The following is a 26,470-nucleotide window of genomic DNA, read 5'->3' as shown; positions in this document are numbered from 1 at the left end:
AAGTTTTGCTGCTCACATCCCACTCTGTCCTCAAGGACCTTTTCCACCTTCCAGCAGCAGTGAGGATATTCCAAGGTCCCTCCCAGCCTTGGGAATCCAAAGTTGAGGGAAGCTGAAGAGAGAAAAATCTCAAGCTCCAAAGCACGAGGCCATGACCAAGTCTGGGAACTATTTGCTCTTTTATTTGCCCATGTAGAAGTTCCAAAACCACCTGCAGCAGTTCCTTTCAATAAACATCAATCTGGATAGCTACAATATATACAGATCAGAATTCCAGAGGAAAACCTGGCAATTCTGGCTGAAGGTCTCCAAGAAGCAGCAATGCAGTCCATGCAATTAAAACTCCATAAATTATTACCCAACATCTGCTGTGAGTCTATACACAATATACAAAGAGCTCTCATCCAATCCATCCATTTCCCCAGGGAAAAGTCTTTCCACAAGAACTGCTGCCAGTCAAGGACATGGGGCAGAGCCTGGGAGGCTTTGCAGAGTCTCTCTCCTGTACAAACATATTTCCTCAGCACTCCTCAGCGTGAGTTGTACAAAAATACATGGAAAAATAGATCCAGTACAAATCCCAGGTTCCTGCTGTAAGGAATTAAGCCCAGCTTACCTCACATGTGCTGCAAGAGCCACTCTGGCAGAGTTTGAGCAGGAGAGGAGCAGAGCTGCTACTCCAGCTCAGCCCACAGCAAGAGTCTGCAGCAGTAAGAACACTTTGGATTTGAAAAAATAATTTAATTACTCTGTTGGTTTGGTTTTCACAGTCTTTGCTATTGCACAGCTTCGTCAGGTTTTTCTTTCACTGCCTGAAAGAAAGATGCATAGCAATCCCATACAAACACCTCTGCCAGGGAGGAAACAGTCCCACAGATTAGGGGGGAAAAACAACCAAAAAAAGAAAAAAATTTATGTAGGTGTCAAAACCACCTCCTACAGCACGAAATGCAGAGTTTAAGGAGTGAGGAAAACAAGAGGGGGGGAAGTTGTGCCCAACTCCTCCTCAGTGAGCTGTGAGCAGCAGCTCCTCAGAGCCCTGGTGGGGCAGCGACTGGCAGTGACTGCAGAGTCCTCAGGATGAGTGAGAGCATCCCAGTCAGGTCCCCCTGCATCTCCTGCAGCTTCCTCTGCACCTCCAGCAGCTTCCCCTGCAGCTCCAGCAGCTGCCTGGCGGAGTATCCTCGGAGATCTTCAGAGCTCTGCTGGGCAGCCACAGCCTGGAGCTGCCCTGCCACAGCCTGCAGCTGCCCCAGCACATCTGCCAGGGGCTGCTCACTGCTGCTGCTGGTGGGGATGGCAGCAGCATCGACCAGATCTGCAAGGAGGGAAGGAGACAAGTGGAGGGAAATCCGAGCTGAATTCCAGCTGTTTCTGTACAACTTCAAGCAGCCTCCAAGGTGTTTATTCCATGGGATACATTCCCAGCCCTCAGAACTCCACCCTACCCTTCTTCAGGGTGAGTTTTGCAGGGTTTGATTGGAATTGCACAACAAAATTAAACTCAAAAAAAGGATGAGGTGTTCCCACCAGGAGGGAATGAAGACAAGAGAGCAGAACTCTCCAAATTCAAAGCAAAAAGCCACCAGCAGGTACCTGTTGCAAGTTTTTCCTCATCTCCAGAAAGAGATTTATCCTCCACATCATTGGCAGGCTTTTCAGCATCTTCAAGCACCACGTTTTCCTCCAAGGCTCGAGATTTGACCTGGGCAGTTTTTGGGGAGAGAAAACATTTTCAGATCACAAAACCAAAAATTAGATTACACAGTGAGGTATATCTTAGCCTCAAATCAAATCACTATTCCTGTTAATAGTTTAACTCAGTCATCTTCACCTTGAATTCATGCTCCTGAGGCAAGCAGGGATTAGGTTTTAAAGTGCTGTTTTAATGAGGGAAAAAATCCATCATTCCTCCTGCAGTTGATTAGATCAACTGGATTCCTAGATGCTGAAATTCAACTTTACCTGTTGCTCATGGTATCCTTTCAGAGCTCTTTTGACATTGGAGACTTTGGGGGAGCGGATGGGGAGAGTTTTGATTTCTGAAGCTGTCAGAGTGCTCAGGTCTCCCACAGTCTTGATGTTCTTGGCTCGGATGAGCTGCCCCAGGCCTCTGGCACTGCAGCAGGGGAGGGAAAACGGGTTATTCAGAGAACCAGGGGATATCCTGAGCTGGAAGAGACCCACAGGATCAGCAATCCAACTCCTGGCCACCCCTGGTCCAGCTTTTCAGTCATCAAAAAACTCCTTGAAGAATTCCAAAAGTCAAGTCTCTCCCTCACCAAACCAACCCCACTCCTTTGAAAGAATTCTGGCTAAAATTCAGGTTTTGTAGGTTCAGTATGAATTCACTTTCTACTGCAATGTCACCTCCAAAAGCAACGAGGCACTCACCAGATGTTTGATGTGATCTGAGGTAAAATGACATCCACGGGAGCTTTGCAGCCAGCCAAGGCAGGATACACAAATTCTGTAGGGCAAGGCAGAGATTCCTTGGCCATTTCTGTGATCTGGGAGAGCACAGGGAAAGTATTAAATTAACTGTCACACACTGAATACAGGGAAAAAAATATAGAAGAGAAACATGAACCAAAGCACTTCTTACTAAACACTTCTTTGAGCTCTTAAATTTAAGGGTACGAGATCCAGGGGACAGAAATCCTTTGGTTGGAGTGGTAATGTGCTGGATAGAAAAAGAGGAAAAAAATATCTCTCAGGATGGTAGGAATTCAGTCAATAGTAGGAATTCAGTTAATAGTCAGATTTTAGCCCCTGAAACCTCAGAGTGTGCTCAGAGTAACAGAATGAGTCAGTTTTCTTACACTTGTGATCCTCAGCTCTTACAACTGGGTGTAAGTGACTACAAACATGCACTAAAGCCATGCTATTGATGAGAAGTACAGGAATGCTTGGGACACACAGGATATTGGAAGAGAACTTACCTTGACCTGCGTGTTAGAGAGGATTTTAAGACTTCTGGAAGAGGGTGAGGAATGGGATCTGATGACAGGACTCCTCCTGTCAATGTCATCCGCCAGGCCCTCCTGGAAAATGGGATTTGCAAAAGACACTCGACGGATCTGGGGAGGAGAGAAGGTTTTAGAGTGGCAACTAAGTCTGAAGGGAATTAAATCTGAGGAAACAAAAAGGCTCAATATGAAATGAAATCATTAAAGTTTTCTATGTCCTCAGCTTTAGCATGAGGCTTTTCACAACAAAAACCAGTAACTCAACATTTTTGGAGCTATTACAGTTCCCCATCCCAGTTTTGAACCAGGATCACCCAATTCCCATGGAATACCTTATTAGCAGGGGACAGGGAGTCATCCTCCTGGCTCCTTTTGACTCTTCTCTTGAGGATGCTGGTGGAGGGGGAGGCTGAGGGGGACCACGTGCAGCAAGCCTGCAGGCTGGTGGGGCTCTCAGTCACCTGCCTGGAGGATTCACCTTCTGCCTTCAGAGGGGAATCCACACTCCCATTCTCCAAGGCCACGTTTTCAGGCACTTTTATTTCTGTTTCCTCTAGTTCCTCCTTCATCTCCTCATCTGGAGCAACACAGGTTTCCCCTGCAGTGTTCTCAGCTTCTCCTTTCTCCTGATTTTCTTCTAGTTCCTTAATCTCTTCTTCCTCAGGTTTGCTATCAACATTGAGCTCCTTGGGCACCTCTTCCTGCTGTCCATTTTGATTTATTTCCTCCTTTTCTGCAGCTGCTGGTTCCTCCCCTTGGTTCCTTGTGTCCAGGCAGCTCTCCATGGGCTCTTCTGGAACACCCTGAGGCAGAACCTGTTCTGTTTGCTCCTTCTGCTCAGCAGGTTCCTGGATTTCCTCTATGGACTCTGTGGTTTCCCCTGCTGAACACTCTGCATTCTCCTCCCCCACCTCCCTGCTTCCCTGCAGGTTATCCACAGACATCCCCTGGCTCTCCAAGCTGGAGCTGCTGGGCTCCTTGGGAGGGTGCAGTGGAGTGCTCATTGCACAGGGAGCCAGGGACAAGCTCTCCTCCAGATCTGAGGCACCAGAAACATTCTCAGGTGTCTGATCTGGGGTGCTCTGGGGCTCCTCCAGCTCAGGGCCTTTCTCCTTTTTTGTTTCACCCAACTTGGGTTCAGTTACCTGCAGCTTTGGCTTTTTAAAGCAGCAATCACAGCTCTTGATTTTCTTCACCCTTTTGCTTCTCTTGTTCTGACACTCAGGGCTTTGCACAGAGGAAGACTCAGCCCCTGAACCATTTGCTCCTGGCACACAATCCCCAGTGCTGCTTTGCTTCTCCTCCTGTTTCAGCTCCTCTGCTGCTCTCCCATCCTGCTCAGACACACAGGGGCTGCTCAGGGACTCCATGGAAGCATCACCCTTGCTGTGCTCCATGCTGCTGTCCAGTGCAGCAGCTGCATTCTCTGAGCTGCCAGACCCCACAGCTTCTCCAGCAGCTGCAGGAATTCCCTGCTTTTCCAGGCCACACTGCTCAGCCAGCCCTGCAGCACCTGAGCTGATTTCAGGCTCACCTTCACTCACTTCCAGTGGATTGTTACTGTCATTTCCCTGAGGAGACACCTCCTGGCTGCGGCTCCCTGCCTGCCCCTCCTTCAATTTCCCTTCAAGAGAATCACTTCTAGTCCTCATTTTTGTGTGTTTTTTCTTCTTTGCACTTTCCTCCTTGGCCTCAGAGGTGTCACCCTCGGAGTTCTCTATGCTGGACAGCAAACCTTGGGAAGCTCTCCTGGTGTGATACCTCGGGCGCTCCAGCACCTTCTGCCCTGCAGTGCTCAGGCTGTCCTGAGCTTCCCCCTCAGCCCTGGGGGAATCCTCTGCCCTCCTGCCAGCTCTGCTCCCCTCCTCATCCAGGCCCCCGGGAGCAGCAGAGTCCTTGGAGCTCCACTCCTCTGCCACTCTCTCAGCTTGGCTGCTTTCCTTTGTGTTTTCCATTGTTTTCCCAGGAATTCCTTTCTGCTTCTGGGATCCATCATCTTTACCCTGTGACAACTTCTTCTGCCCAGGTTTCTCCTCCTCTTTCCTCCTGTCCCTCTTTGGCAGCCCATCCTCCTTCTCCTGGCTGCCTGAGGAGCTCTCCGCAGTCTCCGAGCGTCTCCTGGAGGAACGCCGCAGCACTTTCTGCTGAGGGGACACCTGTGGCACCTGGCTGTCCCCAGCTGGGGGCTGCTCAGAGCAGGAGCTGCTGTCTGGGGGGGTGTTCTCCTTCGAGTCCATGTCCAGCGCCCGGGCCTTTTCCATTTCCATGATGGCATCCTCGGCTCTTTTGATGTCTATTTCTGTGGAGTGCAGAGCTTGGCGCTGGCTCAGCAGGCTGTGGTCCACATCCTCCACTGCAGAGACAAGCTCAGCACTGCTCTCCATGCTGTCAGAAGCCTGGGATTCCTCTGCCCTGCTCAGCACCTTGGATTTACTCCCTTGCAGCTCCATCCTGCTCTGCCGGCGCGTCACCCTGCGGCCCACGGCGAGCCCTGCCTCAGGCTCCGATTTGACAGCGTTTTTATTTTCCTCCCCAGATTTCTCTGCTTTAGCCTTGCTGCCACTGGTGTTTTCCTGCATGGCTGTCCCAGCAGCACTCCCAGCCAGCTCTGGCCCACAGCTCAGTGGGGCTGGGCTGAAAGGCCTGCTCTCTGCAGCCCCGAATTTCTCCAGGGTGATGAAGGACTGCCGGCGGCTCACGGGCTGAGGGGTGCCCGAGATGATGTCGCTGGAAGCTGAGCTGTTGCTGCCATTTGAGGAGCTCTCCTTCCCTGCTGCTTCCCCAGAACTTGTCTCCAATCCCTCTCCACCTGATGAATCCTCTGGGATCAGCTCAGCTGTCACATATTTTGATTTCTCACTGTTGCAGGTTGGGCTCTTCTCTGTGTGATCTCCTTCACTCTCTGCGTTTTCCTCCTGCCCCAAAAATATGAACAGCAAAATATTTGTCCCATGAATATTCAAATATAGTAAAAAACAACACACCCACAAGGCTTTTCCAGCCACCCTCCCTTCAAATTATTTATCTACTGGTAGCTATAAAAGAAACTTTTTAAAAAGCCATTTAATGCCAAAAAAAAGAACTCCAAAAATGTTTTAAAGTTTCGCCAGAGATAATCAAACAAGTTAACAAACTTGCTGTATTTTACCCAATCTGAGTGGCACTACAGTTCTTATAGCAGCTGCTCAGCCAATTTCCTCTCCAAAAGGAATTTAGGATTTGCAATCTTTACCCCAATAAAATATTTTGGCAGCACAGGACACGAGTGATCACGAGGTGCTCATATAAATCCTCCCAGTTTTGCAATCAAACACCCCATGCTTGGGTCTGTCAGGTATCAATGGCAGAAAGCACAACACAGCAGAACCACTGCAATGGTGTTAAATTCTCTCTCATCTGGTGCTGAGAATGGAAAACAAACCCCAAAAGCTCTCATGTTATGGTGGAAACCCTGATATCTCAACCACCATCAGACAATGGGGAATTACCTGAGGCTTGGCTGCAGTGTCTTCTTTGGCGTTTTCTACAGAAGGTGGAACTTCCCTAAAAGAGAATTCCTGTAATTAGTGCTGTTGCAAAAGAAAACACCTTTAATGAGACACTTTTAATGAGACACCTTTAATGAACAGAGCTGGTCACTTCTACTTACAAGGAATCCTCCTGGCTTTGAGTGTACTGGGAAAAGGAGGTTGTGTCCTGTGATGCATCCAGGTTGTTGTACATGGCAGGAATATCAACCCTGAACAAAACGAGGAATGGGAAGTCAGGCTCTGCTTTGGAATTTATTATCTCCTTCTTTCAAGGCCATTGTTTCCAGCTGCATTAAATCTTTATTTTTGGGGAATAAAGGCTGTGATTGGGATCCCACTGTGCAAAGAATTCATCAGCACTTGATGACAACCCAGAGGAGTTCCTGCCACACAAGTCTTCCCCAAACTTTTCACATCCATGATTTATGAAAAATGACATTTTTATTTCACGCTGCAAGTGAGTCATGAAATAAAAATCTAAACTCAAAATTATCAAACACTGAACAGACTACAGAGACTATTTAATCAGACAGGAAATGCAGCTGCAGGGATAATTTGGCTGCTTTGAAAAAGCTTTAAACTTCACTTTCATGGAAGAACAAGACTCAATTACCTGTGGTAGTGTGAGAAACAGGAATTGAAGTTAAGTCAAGCTCAGCTACTCAATGAATGACATTTCACATTAAGTTTAAAACACTAAATCACAGACCTCTTTGACCTAAGCACTTCTTTTTGATGTTCTGTCAATATTCTTGTTTTCGTTTCTGGAGGAATAAACACAAAATCAACAGATTTCTCCTCTTCCAAAAGCGTCTCACTTGTAGTCTTGGCAGATGGAAATTCCAGTTTCAACTGCAGAAAGATAAAAAACCCAAAGCTTGGGTTAGGAACAAGAGAGAAACCAAAAATGAGGAATTCCTGAAGGACATGACCTGTCCCTGTAACAGATCTGCCAACCCCCAAACCCACCAAGACCCAAATCTGAGGTTTTTATCTGCCACCCAGCCTGATTCCTCCCATAAAACCCAGCAGAGAATTCTGACAGGAGTATTAAATTAGAGTGTGGTGGACAGCCTGAGTTGGAAAGAAATACATTCCAGCATCACCAAACTCATGATTTTGTCCTGGACATGCTGGATTTGATTCCAGGACACCACCTGGGAACACTTTACCTTTGCAGGGGTTACTTGCACACTGCTGGGCTTGTCTTTCCCATCATTTTTTTGGTCACTTGTCTGTGCCAATATTGAATCTCTTTTTTGTCCCATCTTCACTTCCATCCCACTGATCTTTGCATCCAGCTGGGAATTCTCCATCTATCCAAAGGAAAATATACTGAAGCAACTCCAAGCTCACAAAGCCATTCTGTGGTAATTTCTAGAATAGAACATCCCACACTCCCACTTTCCTCCAACTTAAAAAATTACTTCAAGTAAATTGGTAGAACCCAAAATTCACAATGCAGAAAGTGGTAAGAATCAGATCAGATTTTTGACAGTGCTGACCCAGCACAGTTTATTATTCTAAAATTGAATCCAGTGCAGGTCAATCATATTAAAAATCCCAAATCACCTTTCACTCCCTGCTGAACAATTCCCACAAAATCCAACAAAGTATTTACCACGTCAGAGAAGGCACCACTGCACTCCTCAGAGATCTCAATGCTTTCAAAACCAGGCAGCAGCAGAGGGATTTTCTTTTTGGCTTGGCTTAACACAGACCTGCTCAACAAAAAAAAATTGATTTTCAACTTATGGGAGAGGGGAAAAAGTGCATAAAAAGAGCAGCAAATCAGGAGAGAGAGCAAGAATGATACAACTCAACTCTTCTTACACAGATATAAATAACAAACTCCTGTTCCTTACTTTAACTGCTCAGGATAGGTGAGTGAGGAGGTCTTGGCAAAGGTGGAGTTCCAGAGCTGAGCACACTGGTGGCGAATCTGTTTGCTCCTGTGCTGGAAACCCACGCAGAGCACAGGGCTGAGCTGCTGCAGGAGCTCACTGTCCCACGAGCCTGGGCAGTGACACTGCAGGCACTGCAGGATCTCTGCCAGCAGCTTCTCCAGCTTGGGGAGACAACAAAAAACAGGCCTTGGATTGAGACTTTCCAACTTTTTAAAATATCTCCAGTATGTAAATTATAACCTTATTGAACACTTGATTATTGCAGCCTGAATGAACCACTGGAAATGTCACAGCACAGGGAAGTCTAAGTGCTCCTCTTTCCCCTCAAGAAAACAGAATTTAAAAATTAAATCTCTACCCTCATCACATTTAGAACTAGTTGTTTTTTTTTAATACAAGAGGAATGGCAAACTCAGGTGGTCACACATTTTCCCCAAGCCCAGTGATTTCTGTGGCAAATTTACCTTGTTGTTGAGATTGCTGTAGACTTTAGGTACCTCAGGGAGCCTGTGAAAAGAAATGAAATAAATTCATATTTTGCTGCCTCATTTCTCCCAAGCACAAAATTGAACACAAAATCCATTCAAGCACTGCACATTTGTTTTAGTGAGTAACTTGAGGGAATCATTGTGTGAAATGAGCCTCAGTTGGGTGATTAACAATTTCCTAGATTATCCTTTAAATTCCATGGATGCTGATAGGATTTGAAGAGAAATTAATGGGAAAGTCAAGAGTAATTAAAAAGAAAATTAAAGCTTTTCTTATGAATGAATTTTTAATTGCCTTTTTAATGCTCTCCCCAAACACATTTCCCAGGCCCCATAAATATTTGCCTTAAAAAGCTGAATTACCACTAAGCAATTCCATAGAAACAAATATATTCCATATATATAAATCTTTAGGTAAAATCATCCAGAAAAATTTGAGAAACTGCATTTAGTGACTCTTTTTATAAGCCTTTTTCCTCTAAGCTGAAGAGGTTCCCAGATTTTTATTTGCTTCCATATCTTTCTTTAAAAACAGATCCAACTTCTCCCTTTTCAGGGAGAAGTTGATAAAAAAAGCAATGCACAAAAAAAAAAACCCTTTTCCATTTGCACAAATAAACCTAAGGAAAACAATGGTTAGGATAAAATGCACTAAGCTGAGTTTTTCTCATTATTTCCTTCTGCTTAAAAACTTTCAGGATTTGAGTGTACCTCAAGTAATTATAATTTATTTCCTGTAAGATTTCTAGTGGACAGGAACTGCATAAAAACAATTTCCTGCTCATAAATATCTTCTGTGCAGGGAAAATGGACAGCAGGTGGAAACCAAACCTTCCAGCCTCGCAGAGATGCCAAGAGAGTCACTCTGAAGACATAAAAATTTTGAAATGAAGAGCTTTTTTCAAGTCCTGCAAAGCCCTGAGCTCCATCCAAGAGCACACAGAGTTCCCCCAATTCCCAACCATCCTCCAAACACTCACTTGGTTTTTTCATAGAACACTGCCAGGGGCTGGGAAAAAATGGCAAACATGGTGCCAATGACTGAAGGCAGGGAGATGTGGCTGATGATGGAGTGCAGAGCAGCCAGCAGGGGAGAACCCAAGGAGATCAGGGATTCTGAGTGGATTTCTTTGGAGCTCAACTCATGGAAAGAGTTCAGGAGCAGCAGCAGGAGTTTGAAGAGAGAGGCAAGTTTGCCAAGAGGCTCCTTCTTCTTCTTAGCCCAGTCTGTGGGTGTTTGTGGAGCTAAGGTGCCAAAATAAAAAATAAATTAATTTTTCCTCAGGCAATATTGCTTAACACAAAACACAGCTGAACATTGAGTCTACATGAGAGGCAGAACTTTGTTTCCCAAACTGTATCTCTAGAGAAACAGTTGAAAATTTAACTAATTAAACACATTTTTAATGCTTAATTTTCTCCTATCATTACTGGTTTCTATTCTGATTTATATCTATGGCTGGTCAGACTCTGCTTTTTAATGCCTGCTTGAAAATAAACAACAAGCACTCCTCAGATACCACCTGAAACATAAATTCTAGAACAGTGAACAGGAGGGAAAGAGAAATACAAATTTTTATTTATTGATAAGTGAAGTTTATATTGTTTTTCCTCATCAACATTTCCAATTAAAGCATTTCGTTCCTTCAGCAGCCCAACACTACTTTACTAGTTTTACTACTTTACTGCTTCATTTTTTTTACTACTTTAACGAATTCCCATGGGGCAGAGAAATTATATCTTACTGATTAATGCTGTTTTTAAAATTATTTCTTCATCTTTACAGGTTTTAAGTGGGAATAAGAAACAAAACAAAGACTATTTTATATACAATGACCCTAAACTCTCATTTTTAACCAAATCTGGAAGCCACACAGAGAAAACCCCCAAATCCAAGTATTTCCTTACATCTATTTTTTGGCTGGAATTTAGTCCCATAGGGTGCAAAGTTGATGCAATCAACCATGACTGACACAACGTGGGTGAGACCTTCCAGCACTGGAAACATCTGAGGAGCAAACAGAGAGCATCAGGAACACAAATCAACCAGCAGAAATAAAAATCAATCAGCAGCAGAGCTCAAAAGAGCAAAAGTGACAAAAAAATCCATGTTGGGTGTTCAAGACAGCAAAGCAACAGATTGGATGCAATTATTCTTCTAAATAAAGGCAAACTTGCTTTACAAGGAACACTGATATTGCAAGAGAAAAAAAAGTTTCAGTATTTAAAAAGTTTTGAAAGTTACACACTGAACTTTTAAATTGGCTTATTTAGTAATTGATTTTTGAAAGTGATGTTTATCATCAGAATGCAGCAGCATCCAAGGTAAGTTATAATGATGTAATCCTCTACATTCCAGGTTTTCAAATTCCATTTTTTTTTCTAATTTGTTTCTTTCACAGTGTTTTTTCCCAAGTGAACTTTAAGCATGAAGGATTTTATGTCCCAAAGTGGATGTTCAGCCCAGCTCCCCTTGTGGTGTGGCTTTGGGAGGAAACAATTTAGATAATATAAAAGTTTATACAACTTTAGAAACAAAATCTTTACATTTTGGTGTGCAAGGCTGATGGTTCCAAGCCATGTCTCTACTCCTCCCTAATTTCAATGCCTGATTTCTGGTATTTGTGAATCCCACCTGAAGTTACCCCATCTATAAACACATTTCAAATCCCATTTACCACCATGATGACTCTCAGTCATTATTATCAATTAATTAGAAGACAAATCTAAAGTCTGCTTAATTTCTTGAATATTTTAAGCTTTAGAAATAATTTTACTCCCTTCTTTCATTTCTCTACCAACTCCTGCCAGCAAAAAGAATTTCTTACAGCTTCAAGTCTCACCCAAACCACACTACAGAAACACCACATTAGAGTTCACAACCCATTCTTAGATCTAATTTCAAAGAGATCTGCTAAATTATATATTTTATACTCACTACTGGAGTTTCACCTTCTAGCCCAGATAGTATTTTGGCACAAAGTTCTTCACAGCACAGGTTTTCTTCTGCTGTTGCAACCAGAGCAGCACAGCGAGCAAAAGCTCGATAGAGGTCTGACCAAGTGCGCAGCAAGGATTTCAAAGTTGGCTTCAACAACAGGGAGAAAAAGTTTAGAAATGTCAGGATCTGTGCACAGAGGGAAACTTGATTTATGTTTTCTTCTTCTGTCAAAAGTTAGGTGATTGTTTAGGGGTTTAAACTGGAGGTTTAGGTTTTTTAATCCACTGGGTGATGTGGATTTCTACACACCAGTAGAAAAGTCTGCTCTGAGAGTTCTGAGATTTTATAAACCCCACATGGTTTTTAATCAAAATGTATGCATTTGGTGTTACCTGTGGGAATCCCTGAGTGGGGAAAATGTGGGCTACTGGCAGCAACAAAGCACTGTACACAGCACTGAAGTTGTGCTCCAGGGCATCCCCCTGGTTCACCTCGTTAGTCTGCAACAAGAAAGGATTTCTGATTAATGAAGCTGCAAAATTGGGATGACAAATAAGGCTGCTCCTTATCCTCTGTAATAAATACAAACTGCCAGGTTGAGATCAGATATTCTGTTCTTTCAAGAGGATCCTGCTGCAAAAGGCATACAAAGCTCTGCTTCTAAATCCCAAAATAACTTCAGCAATTCCTCCATTAGAATTAATGTATTTCTAGTAAGTAAATGCAAAACCTCCTAAATATTCCAGTTTCTATGGCTTTCATTAGGGCTTCTACTCAAGAAGTCTAACATTAGTGAGAAACTAATTACATCCTGAACTAATCACATCCTGAGCATCCCAATGTGGGATTTATTACATTTTCACACCAAGCACACAAACCCATAGTATTTAAAAGCTATTTTTAACAGCAGGATTATGCCAAGGCTATCTAATTTCACTATCACTTCAAGACAGCTAATTCCTAAAAAACCATTAAGATAAATGCTCAGCACCAAGTTCTCCTGTGGGGTTCTGGGGTTGAGGAGGAGAACCAAAAGGCACTGATGAATGAATGAATTCACCTGATTGATCCACTCAGTCAGAGGATTAACAACAATGCTCCACATCCTCCAGAGATGCTCCTTGTTCTCCACTTGCTTTGCACTCTGGTCAATGACTCCAATCACAGACTCACTGAAAGCCAGGGCAGAGGTTGGACCAGACAGGACATAACCCACCAGGGTTTCCAGGATGACAAAGAATCTAGGCAAGGAAATCGCACAGGTGAGAGATTAATTTTTTTTCGGCTGAAATCAGGAATAAAATAAAACTTCAGTGGTACTTTTTAAGCTCAATACACAGGAAGCTTCACCTACCTCTCATCTGTCACACAGCATTCCAAGAGGTTATTATGGAAAGGCAGCTGGATTAAGAACAAAGCTGGAGTTCCCTTGGAAAAGAAATTGAAGAGGTTAGAAGAACATTGATCCCATGAAATGGATTCTTCACTTACACAAGTATTTATATATTGCACTGAACTCTGTGCCAGAAATTCACAATTAACAGCTGTAAAAACTGGCAATTCTAACACATCAAAATCAAAGTCAGAGGGAAAATGGGAACCTGAAACTGCTGCCAGATCCTGGGAGATCTTTTGGATACTTTCTGTTCAAGTATACCACAAAGATTTCAGGTTTGCTGATGCTTAGAGTATTTAACAAAATGTATTTAGTATCTGCCAATCAAAACTTCAACTGGCAGCACATTCCTTCCTACTCAATCTGCTCCTCTCCAAACAAAAATCCCAAAAATTCAGCACCATTTCAACCTTTTTTCACAGGTTTGGTTTATTTTTTTATTATTTTCTAGATATTTTATCATTTGTTCCTCCCTCCTGATGCAGAACACAGCACGTGACATTCATTAATGAATATCAGCCTTTTTTCTGCAGTAATTTCAGGGTTCAGTTCATTAATTAGAGACATTTAAATTACTCCTCACAACAAAGTCTGCACTCTGGAAGATGAAATAATTTGACTTCCCAACACCCTTCAGCATTAATAAAGTCCCAGAATTAATTCAGACTTACATTTAAAAGATCCATATCAGCAACCTGGTAAGCTGGAGATCCCAATACTTTTGGAGGCAATTCCTTGACAGTGATATCAATGAGGGACTAAGGAGGGGAAAAGAAAAAAAAGAAAAAAAAAACCCATAGATTTTTTTCAGAGGATTTAAATATTTTAAGCAACACCAGAAATAAAAGCAAAATTGAAACAATTCCCTTCAGTAAAAAAACAAACAAATAAAAAAATCCCATCAAGTAGGTCTCCAAACTGGTTTTTTTGAAGCACAGGAGAACCATTTACCCAATTCTGCTGATAAATCTGGAAATGTTTTTAAAGAAAAACTTACCAGGATTTTCTGCACAGGAAGAGAATTTGATGTCACAATCTTTTTTAAGGCCTGGAGTAACATAGTCAGTATTTCTGAGCCTTGCTTTTCTTTCTTATTGCCTGGAATAAAGAACATTTCCAGTTAGAGCAGAATGGTCACTAAGCATCATTCAAACTTTTACTGCAAAAACACAGAAATTCTGGGTATATTTGCAAACATTTATTAAATACTTCAGAGATTCAGGTATCAATTCTGCTCATAACATAACTGAAATTTCCAAGTTGAAATAAAAACCTCCAAGTTTAATTCATAAATGGAAAGACCTTTGTTTCATTAAGGACTTGAATTTTGATACACTAAAAGAAGTTGTGGAATTTTGTATTCATCCAAAAAATGCTCCTTCATTTTCAGATAGATTTTCAAGATAAAAGTTTTCATTATTAAGAATATTCTGGACTGTTAAAGTCTTTACAGCATAATGGACATTTTTAAAATATGAAACAAATTTTCTCTATATTTTAAAGTAAGAAACAACTTTTCTATATCTACATATAGACACTACAGTTTACTATGAAACAGAATTTCACTGAAGAAAAAAAGGCACCAGAGTCAAAAACTTTGAGTAATCCACTCAATGCCTCCATTTCTCAGGCTTTTTTTTCTTTTGAAATTGCTTCAAAACAAAACAAAATTATTGATTCAGACTAAACCCAAGCAATGAAGCATCAACAATTTATGATCTGGTCTTTAAAAAAAAAAATATATATATAAAGAAAATCACACTTTTTACCTGCTTCAATTGCTGTTTTTACATATCCATTTATGTCCTTCCAGATAACATTGAGTGAAGAATCTACAAAGTAACAATGGTTTTGTTCAGTTTGCAATAAAAATAGTCAACAAACTTGCAGCTAAAATACAAATTGTGTTAAAGGACAGATTTTGATCGAAGCCAAAACTGACTCAAGTTTTCAATGCAAGTCAGACAAGCTCTACTCAATAAAACATCAGGGTATTAAACAAACTGCTTATTTCTTTTTTCCCCTTGCCCACTTGTTCCAGAAAATATTTCAATTTCACCACTAAATTCTTACCAGGAACTTCTTTTCCAACTGCAATAAAGCCATCCTGAACAGCATTTATCAGAGTGCTGGCATGCTTACAAAAAAAAGAAGGGCTACTGATCAGTGGGTACTGGAGAGGCTCTACAAGAACAAAAAAACACATATTCCACAAACCTGTTATTCTGCAGTTTACTGGTAAGACAAGCCTTAAAAATAATCAAATATATGTGTACTGGCAGCATTTAAAACTAAGAAAACTCATCTTCAAAACCAACATTTTAAATGTTTAAGGCATTTCATTCCAATACACAAAAATGGAGATGATGCAAATGTTTGAAGTAAATAAATAAATATAGAAATGACTCACATACCTAAACTAAGCACGAGTTTGTTTTGTTTTGCAAAATCTACAACTTGTGGTCCCATGAAGAAGTGGAGCAGCATCTCAATGCCCAGGAGCTGGATGGAAGGGAACAGCACCACTCCTGCTGTGCTGCTGTTCAGGGCTGTCCTCGGGGTCCCTGGGGTGACAAACAGCTGAGCACCTGCAGGAGGGGACAAAAGGCACATTCCAGGGAAAAGGAAGATCCAGCAGAGCAGATCTCCTAGGAAAAGGATAAATAGTGCTGGCTGGAAGGCATCTCTGACAGGAGGGTACCTCAGAGGAGTGGGGTTTGCTACTGCATCAGCAGTTTCAGCATTTTAGCACTGCACAAGGTCTGGAAAGCCAAAAGAAGTGTATTTTAAGCAACAGAAATGATTAAATAGCAGGACAGAAAAATTTGATGAAATTATTATGCTTTCTTCTAATATATTTTAGCTTAAAATTCAACTAATGGCAATTTGCAAAACACGATCTCTGGGTGTTTTCCAAGTACAAATATCTGCTGCAAAGTGCAAACTCTGGGACACCAAACTTGATTTTGGTCACACAAATCTCCATGGAAGCTGTGGTTACACAGTCACCAAACACTTGTTCAGCTCTGCTGCTGGAAAACAATTCCCACTGACAACTTTCACATGGAACACACATGTAAGAGGCTTTGTGCAAAACATTTTGACCAAATCAGCTGTGATCTCACAGGACTAGAATGAACTTTTTAAAGGAGGGAACACAGGAAAATCCCCACATCCAGGACATTCCTGAGGCTCCTGAGCACAGCAGTCTAGAATGGCACAAGCTATGGATTCCAGGCTTCCAAAAAGGGAAGAAAAAGCAGGAGTTCCCCACTGGATATTTAGAAATAATGCTCAAATAATGTGGTTTCACATGCACTTTGAGTACTGAAAACTATTAATGGATCATCTTCACTGGGTAGGTTTAGATGGGATATTGGGAAGGAATTCTTGGCTGGGAGGGTGGGGAGAGGTTGGAATGGAACTCCATGGAACTGAAGGATCTTTAAGGTTCCTCCCAACCAAAAATTTTATCCTATTCAGGCAGAAAACTAAAAATGCTACAGAAATAAAAGGGTAACTACAAACAGCACATATATGAACTCATGAAAAAATAAGTTTTACCCAATATAAATAATTATCTCTAAGTCCTGCAGCAACCACACAGAAAAATCACTGCTTTCAATAATAATTAGAAATGAAAAAGCATAAAGATGATAAACAGAACAGATGTGTCTCTGCATCTGAAACCCAGTTGGATATTTCCATTATTTTGCTGTTTCAGTACCTGGTTTCTGCCCAGGGGTTGCTGAGCCCAGGCTGGGGTTGCTGGGAAGGCGTGAAGGTGTTCCTGGCAGTGCAGCAGCAGCAGGATCCAGGCTCAGGGTACTCTGGATTAATGGGACACAAACCTGCAAAAGGATCACAGCTGTGACACAGCCAAGCCATCAAACACACATTTGGAGTATCACAGACTGGGCTGCTGCTCACAAATCTGAGTTTCTGGGCTTTTATAATGAATTAGAAATGGCTGATTAAACAAAAACCCGTTAGATACAATACAGTTGGATCATCCTAAGAAAATACTTTTCTCCCCCTCTACTCCCCACCCCAAAACTTAATTTACTGAAATTCAGGTGTTGAATAGAAACTTGTTCATTCCAGTTACAACATGAGCAAAAATGAAACACCTGGATCATACTGCTTTCTATCTCCCTCAATATTTATGCTCTTTTCATCAGTTTTGGCAGCTTTTTCCAAGCACACATCTCCTCTGTGAAAGGCCAGAATAAGCCTTAACAGAATGTGCTGTTCCCTGATTGCACTCAGGGGAGATTTTTTACGAATATTTTGGAACTCCAAGCTCCACACAGTCCCAAGTATTCCTTCTATCCCATCTCTAAGTCACACTCCAGTCCAGTTTGGTTCCTTGAGGGAGGGAAGGGGAAGGGGAAGGGGAAGGGGAGACAGGCTGAGGTATCAGGGCTGCTCTCAGCTGCATTACCTGTTCAAAGTTGGAAGGCAGGTGAGATCCCAATCTCATCAGCAAATACCACCACACCTCCAGTTTGGTCAGTGCCAGAGCCTCTGTCCTCACGTGGATGGAGCTCAGGGGCTGCATCAGCAGTTTCAGCCTTTTAGCACTGCACAAGATGTCTGGAAGACCAAAAAAAAGTGTGTTTTAAGCAATATAAATGATTATATCACCAGACAGCAAAATTTGATTAAATCACTGCTTTTTCCTAATATACTTTAGCTTAAAATTCAACTAATGGTAATTTCCAAAACTCAAACACAGCAACCTTTCAGGCTATCTTACTGCTCTAATTATTATCTGGAACAACTCTGGAAAAATCAAGTATTTCTTTTTAATACCAAGACTGAAATTAAATTTTCTCAATCCCAACCTGACCCTGCTTGAGCAAGGAGGTTGGAATAGGTGACCCAAACTGACCCATTCTGGGATTCTGTGAGGAACAGGAAGAAATTCCCTCTTGCTTGCTGTTAGGACCCATCTGCCCCAGGGAAAGGAAAATCAAAGTTTTCTCTTCAGAACACAGACAAGAACAATCAAGGTAAAAAAATACTGTATTTTGACATAGGGTAGACTAAAAACTTGTCAAGGTTTAGGTTACACCTTCGAAACAACTTTTTGTAACACCTCTGGAATCCTGAAGCATTTCCCTTAAACCACAAAGTCCAAAAAAAGATATACAGAAAGTTTTAATCTCTATTGCACTCTCGTTTGGATAATTATAACATTACAAAACACAGTTTAATAATTTCATTCTATTCCTAGCAGAAAAATTAGGATAGAACAAATGAGCAGAAAAATTAAGATAGAACAAATGATCAAACTATCACTTTGCCTTAAAGAAAACAAGAATAAAACCACAAAAAAACCCCAAAAACATAAACATAAAAACCACACAAACAAAAAAAAAAAAAGAAACCCCAAAAGCTGAATTTTAGCTATGTGTACACACCATGTGCATATCCAGTGGTATCTACCACAGCGCTGACCACGAACAGAATATTTTTTTCAGTTATGTGGTGATAGTAGGCAAATCAATTTAGATTATTTTTTTTTAAATCTACCTGGATTGAGAGCAAAATTATCAATGAGGCTCTTCCATGCAATGAAGGCAATTTTCTTCACCACTGGGGAGCCACTGCGAAATCCCAGCTCCTCCAGCTGCAGCAGGGAGTTGATGAAGCTGCCACTGCGATGCAGAGTCTGAGGAGAGGGAAATTCAGAATTAAAGAGATTTTTTGCTGTTCCAAACTCCCTTTTCTTAAAGGATTGGAAAACTTCCTGCCTTTGTGCTTACCTTGCCAAGCAGTCTGACAAACAGGGGCCACAGCTTTAACACGAAGGTCTCGTTTTTCGCGGAGAACAATTTCTGAAGTTCAGAAATTAATTTCTGCAGACAGAAAGAAACACAATTTCTACCAGAAATTTATTTAAAATATTCTAAAAACTACACACTCCTACCGAAGTCTGGAGACACAACCAACATGTTTCTACATCAGAAGGATTTCATTCTGTACCACAGAGCATTTGCTACCACCTGATTCTCCTTTGAGCCGAAATTTATGGTTGTTATTCTGACAGTGCCAACCAACAAATCAAATTTCATTGCCTAAAATATCTGCACTGCCTCTAACTCTAAAGTCAAAACACATTCTGACCCTAAACCCCACCTTTTTTGGGGATTTTTTTGTTTTTGCAGCAGGCAACATGGCAAAATAAATAAGCTAAGTCCGTAATTTTGGCAGTGCAGAGGAACATGAAAAGCTTCATCAAAACCACCAAGGTGCTGCTGCTGGGAAGGATGGGGAATCTCAACAACCATGGAAAATGCTGAATATCCAACACTTTCCTGCCTCCATCTCCACTCTCAGGCCTCCCACCTCTGTCTCACATCCCTTTTGCTGCTGAGCCCACAGGCAGCACCTTTTTGCAGTGCTCTGTATTTGCATTTCCATCCCTTTTTGCCATTAAAACCTCTGCTTTCATGTTGCTGTCAATGCACAGGAAATCAAATTAATTCCCCCCCACCCACCCAACACCCCCCAAATCCTCCTGGACTCACTGTGGTCATCAGATGCTCGGTGACAGCTGCCACTTCCTGCTGCTTCTGCAGGAGCAGTGGCATTCCCATCTCCAGGGCAGTGGCACCTCTTAACTGCACTTTGTGAGCTGAGTGGACAACCAGAGGGATGATCAGCTTTGCCCACCTCACAGCCTCTTCTCCCATCCGGCCTGGGGTTTGCTCCATTAAGCTGTTTCCAAAAAAACCCCAACAAAAATGGGGATTACACATCTCCAACAGGCTGCTCAGGCACTCAAATTATCCTTATATAATATTCCACTTTCAAATCAATTTGCGGTTCAAACCAGATGCCAAAAGTTAAAGAAAATACTTAAAGAAGAGTAAAGATACAAGCTCAATGTAATTACTAACAGAGAAATTCAATTACCACTAAGTAAAGATAAAATTGGAATATTTTAGTTCTGCTGATCAAAACAATGAGCTCTCAGCAATGGTTCTAAAAAGCCACCTTTGGAATTAGACAGGAATCTCAAGAGTATTATGGGAAATGTTGCACTAAAATGTGTTGCCAAGGAAATACTTTTAAATAAATCCCCAAATCATGGCAGAGAATTTCTCAACCAGGCAGGTTCTGGAAAGAAAATGCAAGGACATGGCTTGGGAAGAGAACAGGTGAAACTTGGGAAATAATTCCTAAAAAGCCATTAAAAATGAAAGCAAGGCTTTCATCTGGATATTTTCTGATTTCTGCATCGGAATTGTTGTATTATCAAGGCAATCTTCTGCAATTATAATAACACACAAAGTATTATAAATAATTATAAACAATACACAAAAAATTAGAATAACACCCCAAAAAAGCAGTGCCTAGCAGCTCCCCAGCTCCCATCTGGGCATGATGCCATACCCTATGGAAAATCCCCTTGGATCAGCTGTGTTCCCTCCCAGCTCCAGTGGGGTGAGAAGCTGCCAAGTCCTTGACTTGGAGCAAACACTGCTCAGCAGTGACTAAAACTCCTCTGTTATTATCAGCATTGCTCTCATCCCAAATCCAAACAGCAATCACCAATCGCCTCTAGCTCAGCCAAAACCACGACAACACTGGAGGAAAACAGTCCTTGAAATATTGAACAATTCAAACAGCATTGAAATCCTTTTCCTTTGTATATTTTGGGTTTTGGATGAAGAGTTTCCCCCCCAAAATTCAGGATCACAACTGGATATTGCAGAGCACTCACCGTATAATGACATTAAGTGCTTCATATTCAACCACAGCAGATTGGATTTCTCCTTTAGTCAGGATTGTTTCCAGGGTGGAAAGAATGTTGGACACCTGAGGAAACAAGAGAACACCACAGTGAGCACCTAGATACAAACAATTCCACGAGGAGCTGGAATGATGACATTTCATCTTCCAGGATTGTGTTTGGATTATGCCAGGTCTTGTTTTAAACTGGAATATTCATCATCTTTTTCTCCTGTGCTGTTTCACTGCTTTCTAATAGAATTGCTCACATTGCACTCCCCCCATCAATGAAAGCAGCAATTTCTGGCTCGAGTTTGCCAAGAATTGATGCTTGGCTGTCAGACTTGATAGGAAATAAATTTCAGATTTCAGATTCAAAAGCTACTGAGTGGATGGAGAGTGACCAAGAATTTGCCTCCTCTCCCCAGGAAATGAGGCCAAAAAGAGAAAAGTGGAGAAACTCACCTCCTTCTTAACAATGTCTGGAGGAAATGCCTGCTTGGAGATGACCCAAAGTGCCCGAGTGCGAGTGTTCTTGTCTGAGGATTTCACAGCAGCACTGTTCACTGCTGCCAGCAGCTCCTGGATCTCAGTGGCTGAAAGCAGAGCACACAAACCTTCAAATCACAAATGTTCACCACACTCCAGGTCATTCTGCTCACTTAGCATTGCTCAGGAGCCATTCAGCTACAAGTCCCAATGATTTATTGGCTCAAATGTTATTTTGGAGTAGTTTCTCTCCCAATGAAGTAGCAAAAAACCTGGAATGTGTTTATTTTACACACAGATTTGAATCCACAGAACTAGAAGACAATTTTAGTTAAATACACCAGAGCTAAAGATTAAGTAATCATTCAGAACTTCTTAGATTTCAGGTGAATTTAGCAGCACTTTGGTCAACCTCACTGCTATACTGACATAAATAAATTTATTTTAGGGTTTACAAGAGGCTTTATTATTGAAGGTGGTGATAAAATTGTAACTCATGACATAAAAATGAATAAGGTTAATATAGGACCTGCAACCAACTAGGAACACAGAAGGAGAAATCAAGTCTTCCTTTAAAATTCAAGGATAGTAAGTCTGATTTGTTATAAATTTGCACTCTGTGGGTGAATGATCTCACAATCAGAGAAATATAAGGACAAAGTCACCCCTCTCCCTCAATCTAAAGTACACACAAAGGCACATGAGCTGCTTGTCCTCCCTCCCTCTCCTCTGTTTGCAGGACTTTCTTATTTCTGGAGCCTGACAGACATTCTGTAATAAAATTGACTGGAGTTTATTAACTGGTTAAAAAAAGTGAACTATGAGCAAAGAGAAAGAGACCAAACAGACATTACCAGAGATGCTTCATTTTTACAGGAAATCGGGGAAAATTCTGCACAATAGGGAAGCAAAACACACTGGAAAAATTAAGCAGAAGAACCAAAAAACCCAATTTCTAACAGGAAAAATGCCCCTTCCCCTGCTACCAAAACCCTGTGGTTTTACCTTGAGGCAAAGCCTCGAGTTTTTAGCAACAAAACCTTTTGTAAAAGGGATTTAGCACTTTCTAGGAATGCAGGTCATGAGATTTTGGATTATTTTAGATTAACCTGAAATATTTGAGGTTGGACTAGATGACCTTTAGTGGTCTCTTCCAACTCAAACCACTCCATGATTTGATGGAACAACCAGGAATCTCCAAGTAAAAGCTGGAAAACATGGAAAAGCACTACTGTGCACACCCAAGTCCTACCAATAGGCTCTGCACTCTCTTCCCTCTGTGAACATTTCTTTCTGATCACTAATTCCACACAACTAATTGCTACCAAAGCATTTAATGAAACTAGGAGTCAATGAAAGAGAATTAGTGTAAAAAATATCACCATACTTGTGTACAGTAAGTAACTAATTAACTGATCCCACTGTTGATGTTAGAGACAAAATCTAGTCAAAATTAAAATAAATGCCAAGGAAGACATAAAGAACTCTGATGTATACATTTACACTCCCAGTTTGTTTGCTCACCTGATAATTCAGCTGTGTTATTTGAATTGAAAGTGCAGAATCCCAAGGCCTGCAATGCTGCATTACTGAGCTCCAAGTTTGGACTAGCAATGTGTGCCTGGAAACAAAACCCAAAGCCACAGGATCTCAGGTTATCAGGAATCTCTGCAATTTAGACTGAAGTAAATCCTAAACATCCCCAAGTTCTTCACTTTGGCTACGTATGTTATGTTCTATCACTCGACTCTCCAACTGTTTTTAAACTTCTGAAACAGAAGGAAAAGTTGGCTAAGAACAATCTTTAATCTTTAAAAAACCTTGACATTTACTGCATATTCTGAATAAGGGTTTCTAAGGCAGCCACAACACACATTCTCTTCTGGCTGGAAGATTAGATTTGACTGTGATGCTGCCTGAACAAATCCAAGACCCTACATTTTACTTTTTTTCTACAGGAATTCCTCATCTAATTTGCAAAAAAAAACCCCAAACTCTTCCTGCTCTGTCACTACCCTGCATTCCTATTAAAGGTTGGACTCCATGACCTTGGAGCTTTTCTCCAACCTTAATGATTCTGTGACTCTACAAATGAACTTAAATTTGAGTCTCACAATGCCCACTGACCTTGCCCACCAAAATGTGTATTTGTTCAGTGGAGTGTAGAGAACTGAATGGAAAAGAACACACCTTAAACACCTTGCAGAGTTGAGGGAAATGTTTCCTGACATCTGCAGTGAATGCTTTGCCTTCTTCACCAGTGATGCGACTGTAAGAAGGGAAAATAAACATTATTTACAAGTTAAACACGTTGTAACTGCCTTAAGCTTCCATTTCAGACACACAGCAGTGTATTTTCTTGAAGGAAACATACATAACACTGAAGGAGTTAAAGAGCAAAAACCACCACCACAACATGGTGTGACCCAGCAGTAAAATATTGTGTTACAGTGCAGTGAAAAAGGGAACTGATGACTTCTTCTGTGCTCATAGAACATTTATAAAATGATTTATGACTTTTTGATCAACTTCTACAAAAACATTAAAAGCTGCCAGGCAAACTTTAAATGCCTTGCTGCGAATTAGATAAGCAGAAACACAGGAGCTGAAAAAGCACATTCTTCATAAGCAGCTCCCCAGTGCAGGAAAATCCTGGTTTGCCAAGCAGCAAGGATGACTTTGCTCCGACGTGAGGAACATCCATCCAGGAGAGCTATAATTATCCCATAAAACGTTAGCAGTCAGTTTCTCACAGCAAAACCCAAACCGTAGTTAAATTCAGTCAGCCAGGGACAACCTGAGAAACCTGTTGCTGCTGAATACTTAGATCGGGACTTTTGTTTGCTGTCAGTTATTTCTACAAACCTGCAAAATGGGGTATTTAATACACAGCTACAGCTTTAAAAGTCACTGCAGAATGCAAGGGCAGGAACTCAAGGGAGACACTGGGAGATCTGCCTTTGCACATGATAAACTCAAATGCAAAAGATGCAGCTAAAGGCACAACCTCGTGGGGGGAAAGCACCTTCCAGAAAGAAACGCAGTTAAACCCAAGCCACGATCGCTCCGAAAAACACAACTGAAAACTTCACCCTTCCAATCATAAAGCTGCACGGCAGTTCCTCTGGTTTTTGTCATTAAAAGAAAGTTGTTATTTCCCAACGTTCCCACGCCTGATGATTTCTGGGGAAATGCAGGAGGGGAGGCTCTGGGATGCGCAGACCCTGTGAAGATGCACTCCTTCCTTCCTCCCTCCCTCCTCTTCCTCCATCCACTGTTCCCTCCCTCCCTTCCCTCCTTCCTCCCTCCCCTCCCTCCCCCCAGACCCGCATGTCTCCCGCGGTCTCCCCGCGGCCACGCCGCCCGCAGCTCTGCCTGCCGATCGCAGCCGGGACAGCGCCTCACGGCCCCGATCTCCCTGCCGGGCCCACCGATAGCTCCCCACGCCCGCCCGACCCCGCCGCCCCGAGCCCTCAGGGCCCTCCGAGCCCTCAGGCCGCCCTCTCTCCGCGGGCAGCGTGCGCGTCCCCCCCGCGCTCACCTGACGATGGTGAGGTGCGCGTCCGTCAGCTCCGCCGGCGGGGCGGCGGGGTCCTGCAGGGTGTGGAGCAGCGGGCCGAGGCTGGAGGCGGCGGCAGGCGCGGCGGGCTGGGCAGCGGCGGGCTGGCGGTCGGGAGCGCTCATGGTGGCACCGCCGCGTCCCCCGCTCGGCCGCCCCTCAGCGCCGCGCGCCTCCCGCGCTAAGATGGCGGCGCGCGCGGGCCCGGCGGCGCGCGGGCTGCGGCCAATGGGAGCGCGGCTCGGAGGTTCCCGCGCCCCGCGGCGGCCCCGCCCCTCGCCGCTGATTGGCGGAGGCGCGGCGGGAAGGGCGGGGAGCGGGAGGGGCGGGGCCGGCGGGGCGCTGAGGGCGCTCGGCGCGGTGGGGCCCTGAGCGCGCCAATGGTGGGTTGCCGTGAGGATCACCCATATCCGACCCTCGGCACTGCCCAGACACCCCAACAGTGCCTCCCTGGACATCCATAGGAGAGCTGTCCAAACGCTCCTGCAGCTCTGGCAGCCTCAGGCCGTGCCCATTGCGTGCGGAGCCTGGGCAGTGTCAGACCACCCTCTGCTGGCAGAGCCTTTCCCTATTCCCACCCCAAACATGCCCTCGCACAGCTCCAGCCCTGCCCTGCTCCCGTCCCTGCTCGCAGGGAGCACAGACCCCACTGTCCCTGCGCTGCCCCCCGAGAGCAAGCTGTAAGTCAGCTCACGGCAGTCAAATCCCTAATTAATGACGGAAATTAACCCTACTGCTGGGCTCCAGCTCCATGGGAAGCTGCCGGCACAGCCCGCAATTCCCGGAGCCCCGGGCGGGATGGAGCGATGTGGGCTGCAGGGCTGAAATAGGAAATACCGCCGCCGGCAGCGAACCCAAAATGTGGGGAAAAACCTGGATTTTGGGGACAGAGCCAGCCGGAGCAGTCACTCAACGGGTGAGTCGTTCTGTCACCTGTGTCCTTCCCTGTGTTAAAAATATATCAGGTTAAAAATTTTGTATAACTTTAGTCAAAGGTTCTGTTTGTCTTTACCCCGAGAAATGAAATTTTAAGTTTCTTTCAGGGTATTGTTCTGCCAGATGAAGTCTGATGGACTCAGCATATCAGCAGATTGGGAGTGACCCGAAGATAACCAGAGAGATAAAGGCTATTAACAGAACATCCGCGGGACATCAGTGACTATCACAGACATCCACCCCAGAGCACCTCCAGCAGGGATGGAGACATCTCATCTGGAAAAGAATGATAACAAAAATTGAAGAATGAAAAACCTAATTAGCATCAGAGGCGAGGAAATTCGGATCCAATGGGAAACTGGATGTTTAGACCAATGAACACTGACCCAATGCTTTCCTATGTATTTTTACTGTATAAAATATCTGAAAAATCGCGTAAAAGCTATGTATCCTGGAATGATTCTCTCTGCACAGCCGGGCTGTGTGTGGATGAGATGATTGCTGTGGTACAT

The 26,470-nt window shown here is 43.1% G+C and overlaps 1 protein-coding gene across 2 annotated transcripts; it reads right to left on the bottom strand.

Annotated features, from left to right (window-relative positions):
* Positions 1–162: 162 nt before the first annotated feature.
* RIF1 (replication timing regulatory factor 1) lies at positions 163–25,235 on the bottom strand. 2 transcript variants are annotated; one of them, XM_085067184.1, is made up of 35 exons: positions 25,005–25,235; positions 23,654–23,732; positions 22,988–23,084; positions 21,440–21,570; positions 20,967–21,061; positions 19,768–19,957; positions 19,003–19,095; positions 18,770–18,908; positions 17,676–17,827; positions 16,959–17,082; positions 15,646–15,819; positions 15,305–15,415; positions 15,001–15,063; positions 14,229–14,329; positions 13,903–13,989; positions 13,190–13,263; positions 12,896–13,076; positions 12,228–12,335; positions 11,833–11,982; positions 10,803–10,902; positions 9,875–10,139; positions 8,871–8,913; positions 8,365–8,567; positions 8,121–8,220; positions 7,672–7,815; positions 7,209–7,351; positions 6,619–6,708; positions 6,458–6,512; positions 3,302–5,884; positions 2,943–3,080; positions 2,606–2,683; positions 2,395–2,510; positions 1,966–2,119; positions 1,597–1,705; positions 163–1,318 (listed from the first exon to the last, which is right to left on the bottom strand). In XM_085067184.1, the coding sequence occupies exons 1-35, from the start codon at positions 25,145–25,147 to the stop codon at positions 1,032–1,034; spliced, it is 6,900 nt and encodes a 2,299-aa protein (XP_084923310.1). In that variant the 5' UTR covers positions 25,148–25,235; the 3' UTR covers positions 163–1,031. The 2 variants fall into 2 exon arrangements, with proteins under 2 accessions (XP_084923310.1, XP_084923311.1); XM_085067185.1 differs by lacking the exon at positions 2,606–2,683.
* Between the last annotated feature and the right edge of the window lie 1,235 nt (positions 25,236–26,470).

The sequence above is a fragment of the Lichenostomus cassidix genome, chromosome 7 (assembly GCF_008360975.1).
Source record: "Lichenostomus cassidix isolate B80296 chromosome 7, HeHo_3.0, whole genome shotgun sequence".
In the NCBI taxonomy this organism is placed as follows: Eukaryota; Metazoa; Chordata; class Aves; order Passeriformes; family Meliphagidae; genus Lichenostomus; species Lichenostomus cassidix.
The sequence above is the reverse complement of the archived record's forward strand: the minus strand, read 5'-3'. Positions and strand labels throughout refer to the sequence as shown.

Excerpts from the sequence above, each read along its gene's own strand:
- RIF1 (XM_085067184.1), bottom strand. The coding sequence starts at position 25,147 with ATGAGCGCTCCCGACCGCCAGCCCGCCGCTGCCCAGCCCGCCGCGCCT. Across the intron at positions 8,221-8,364 it reads ACCTATCCTGAGCAGTTAAA|GTCTGTGTTAAGCCAAGCCA; the intron begins GTAAGGAACAGG and ends TTTGTTGAGCAG. Across the intron at positions 3,081-3,301 it reads CCCTGTCCCCTGCTAATAAG|ATCCGTCGAGTGTCTTTTGC; the intron begins GTATTCCATGGG and ends TCTCCTCCCCAG.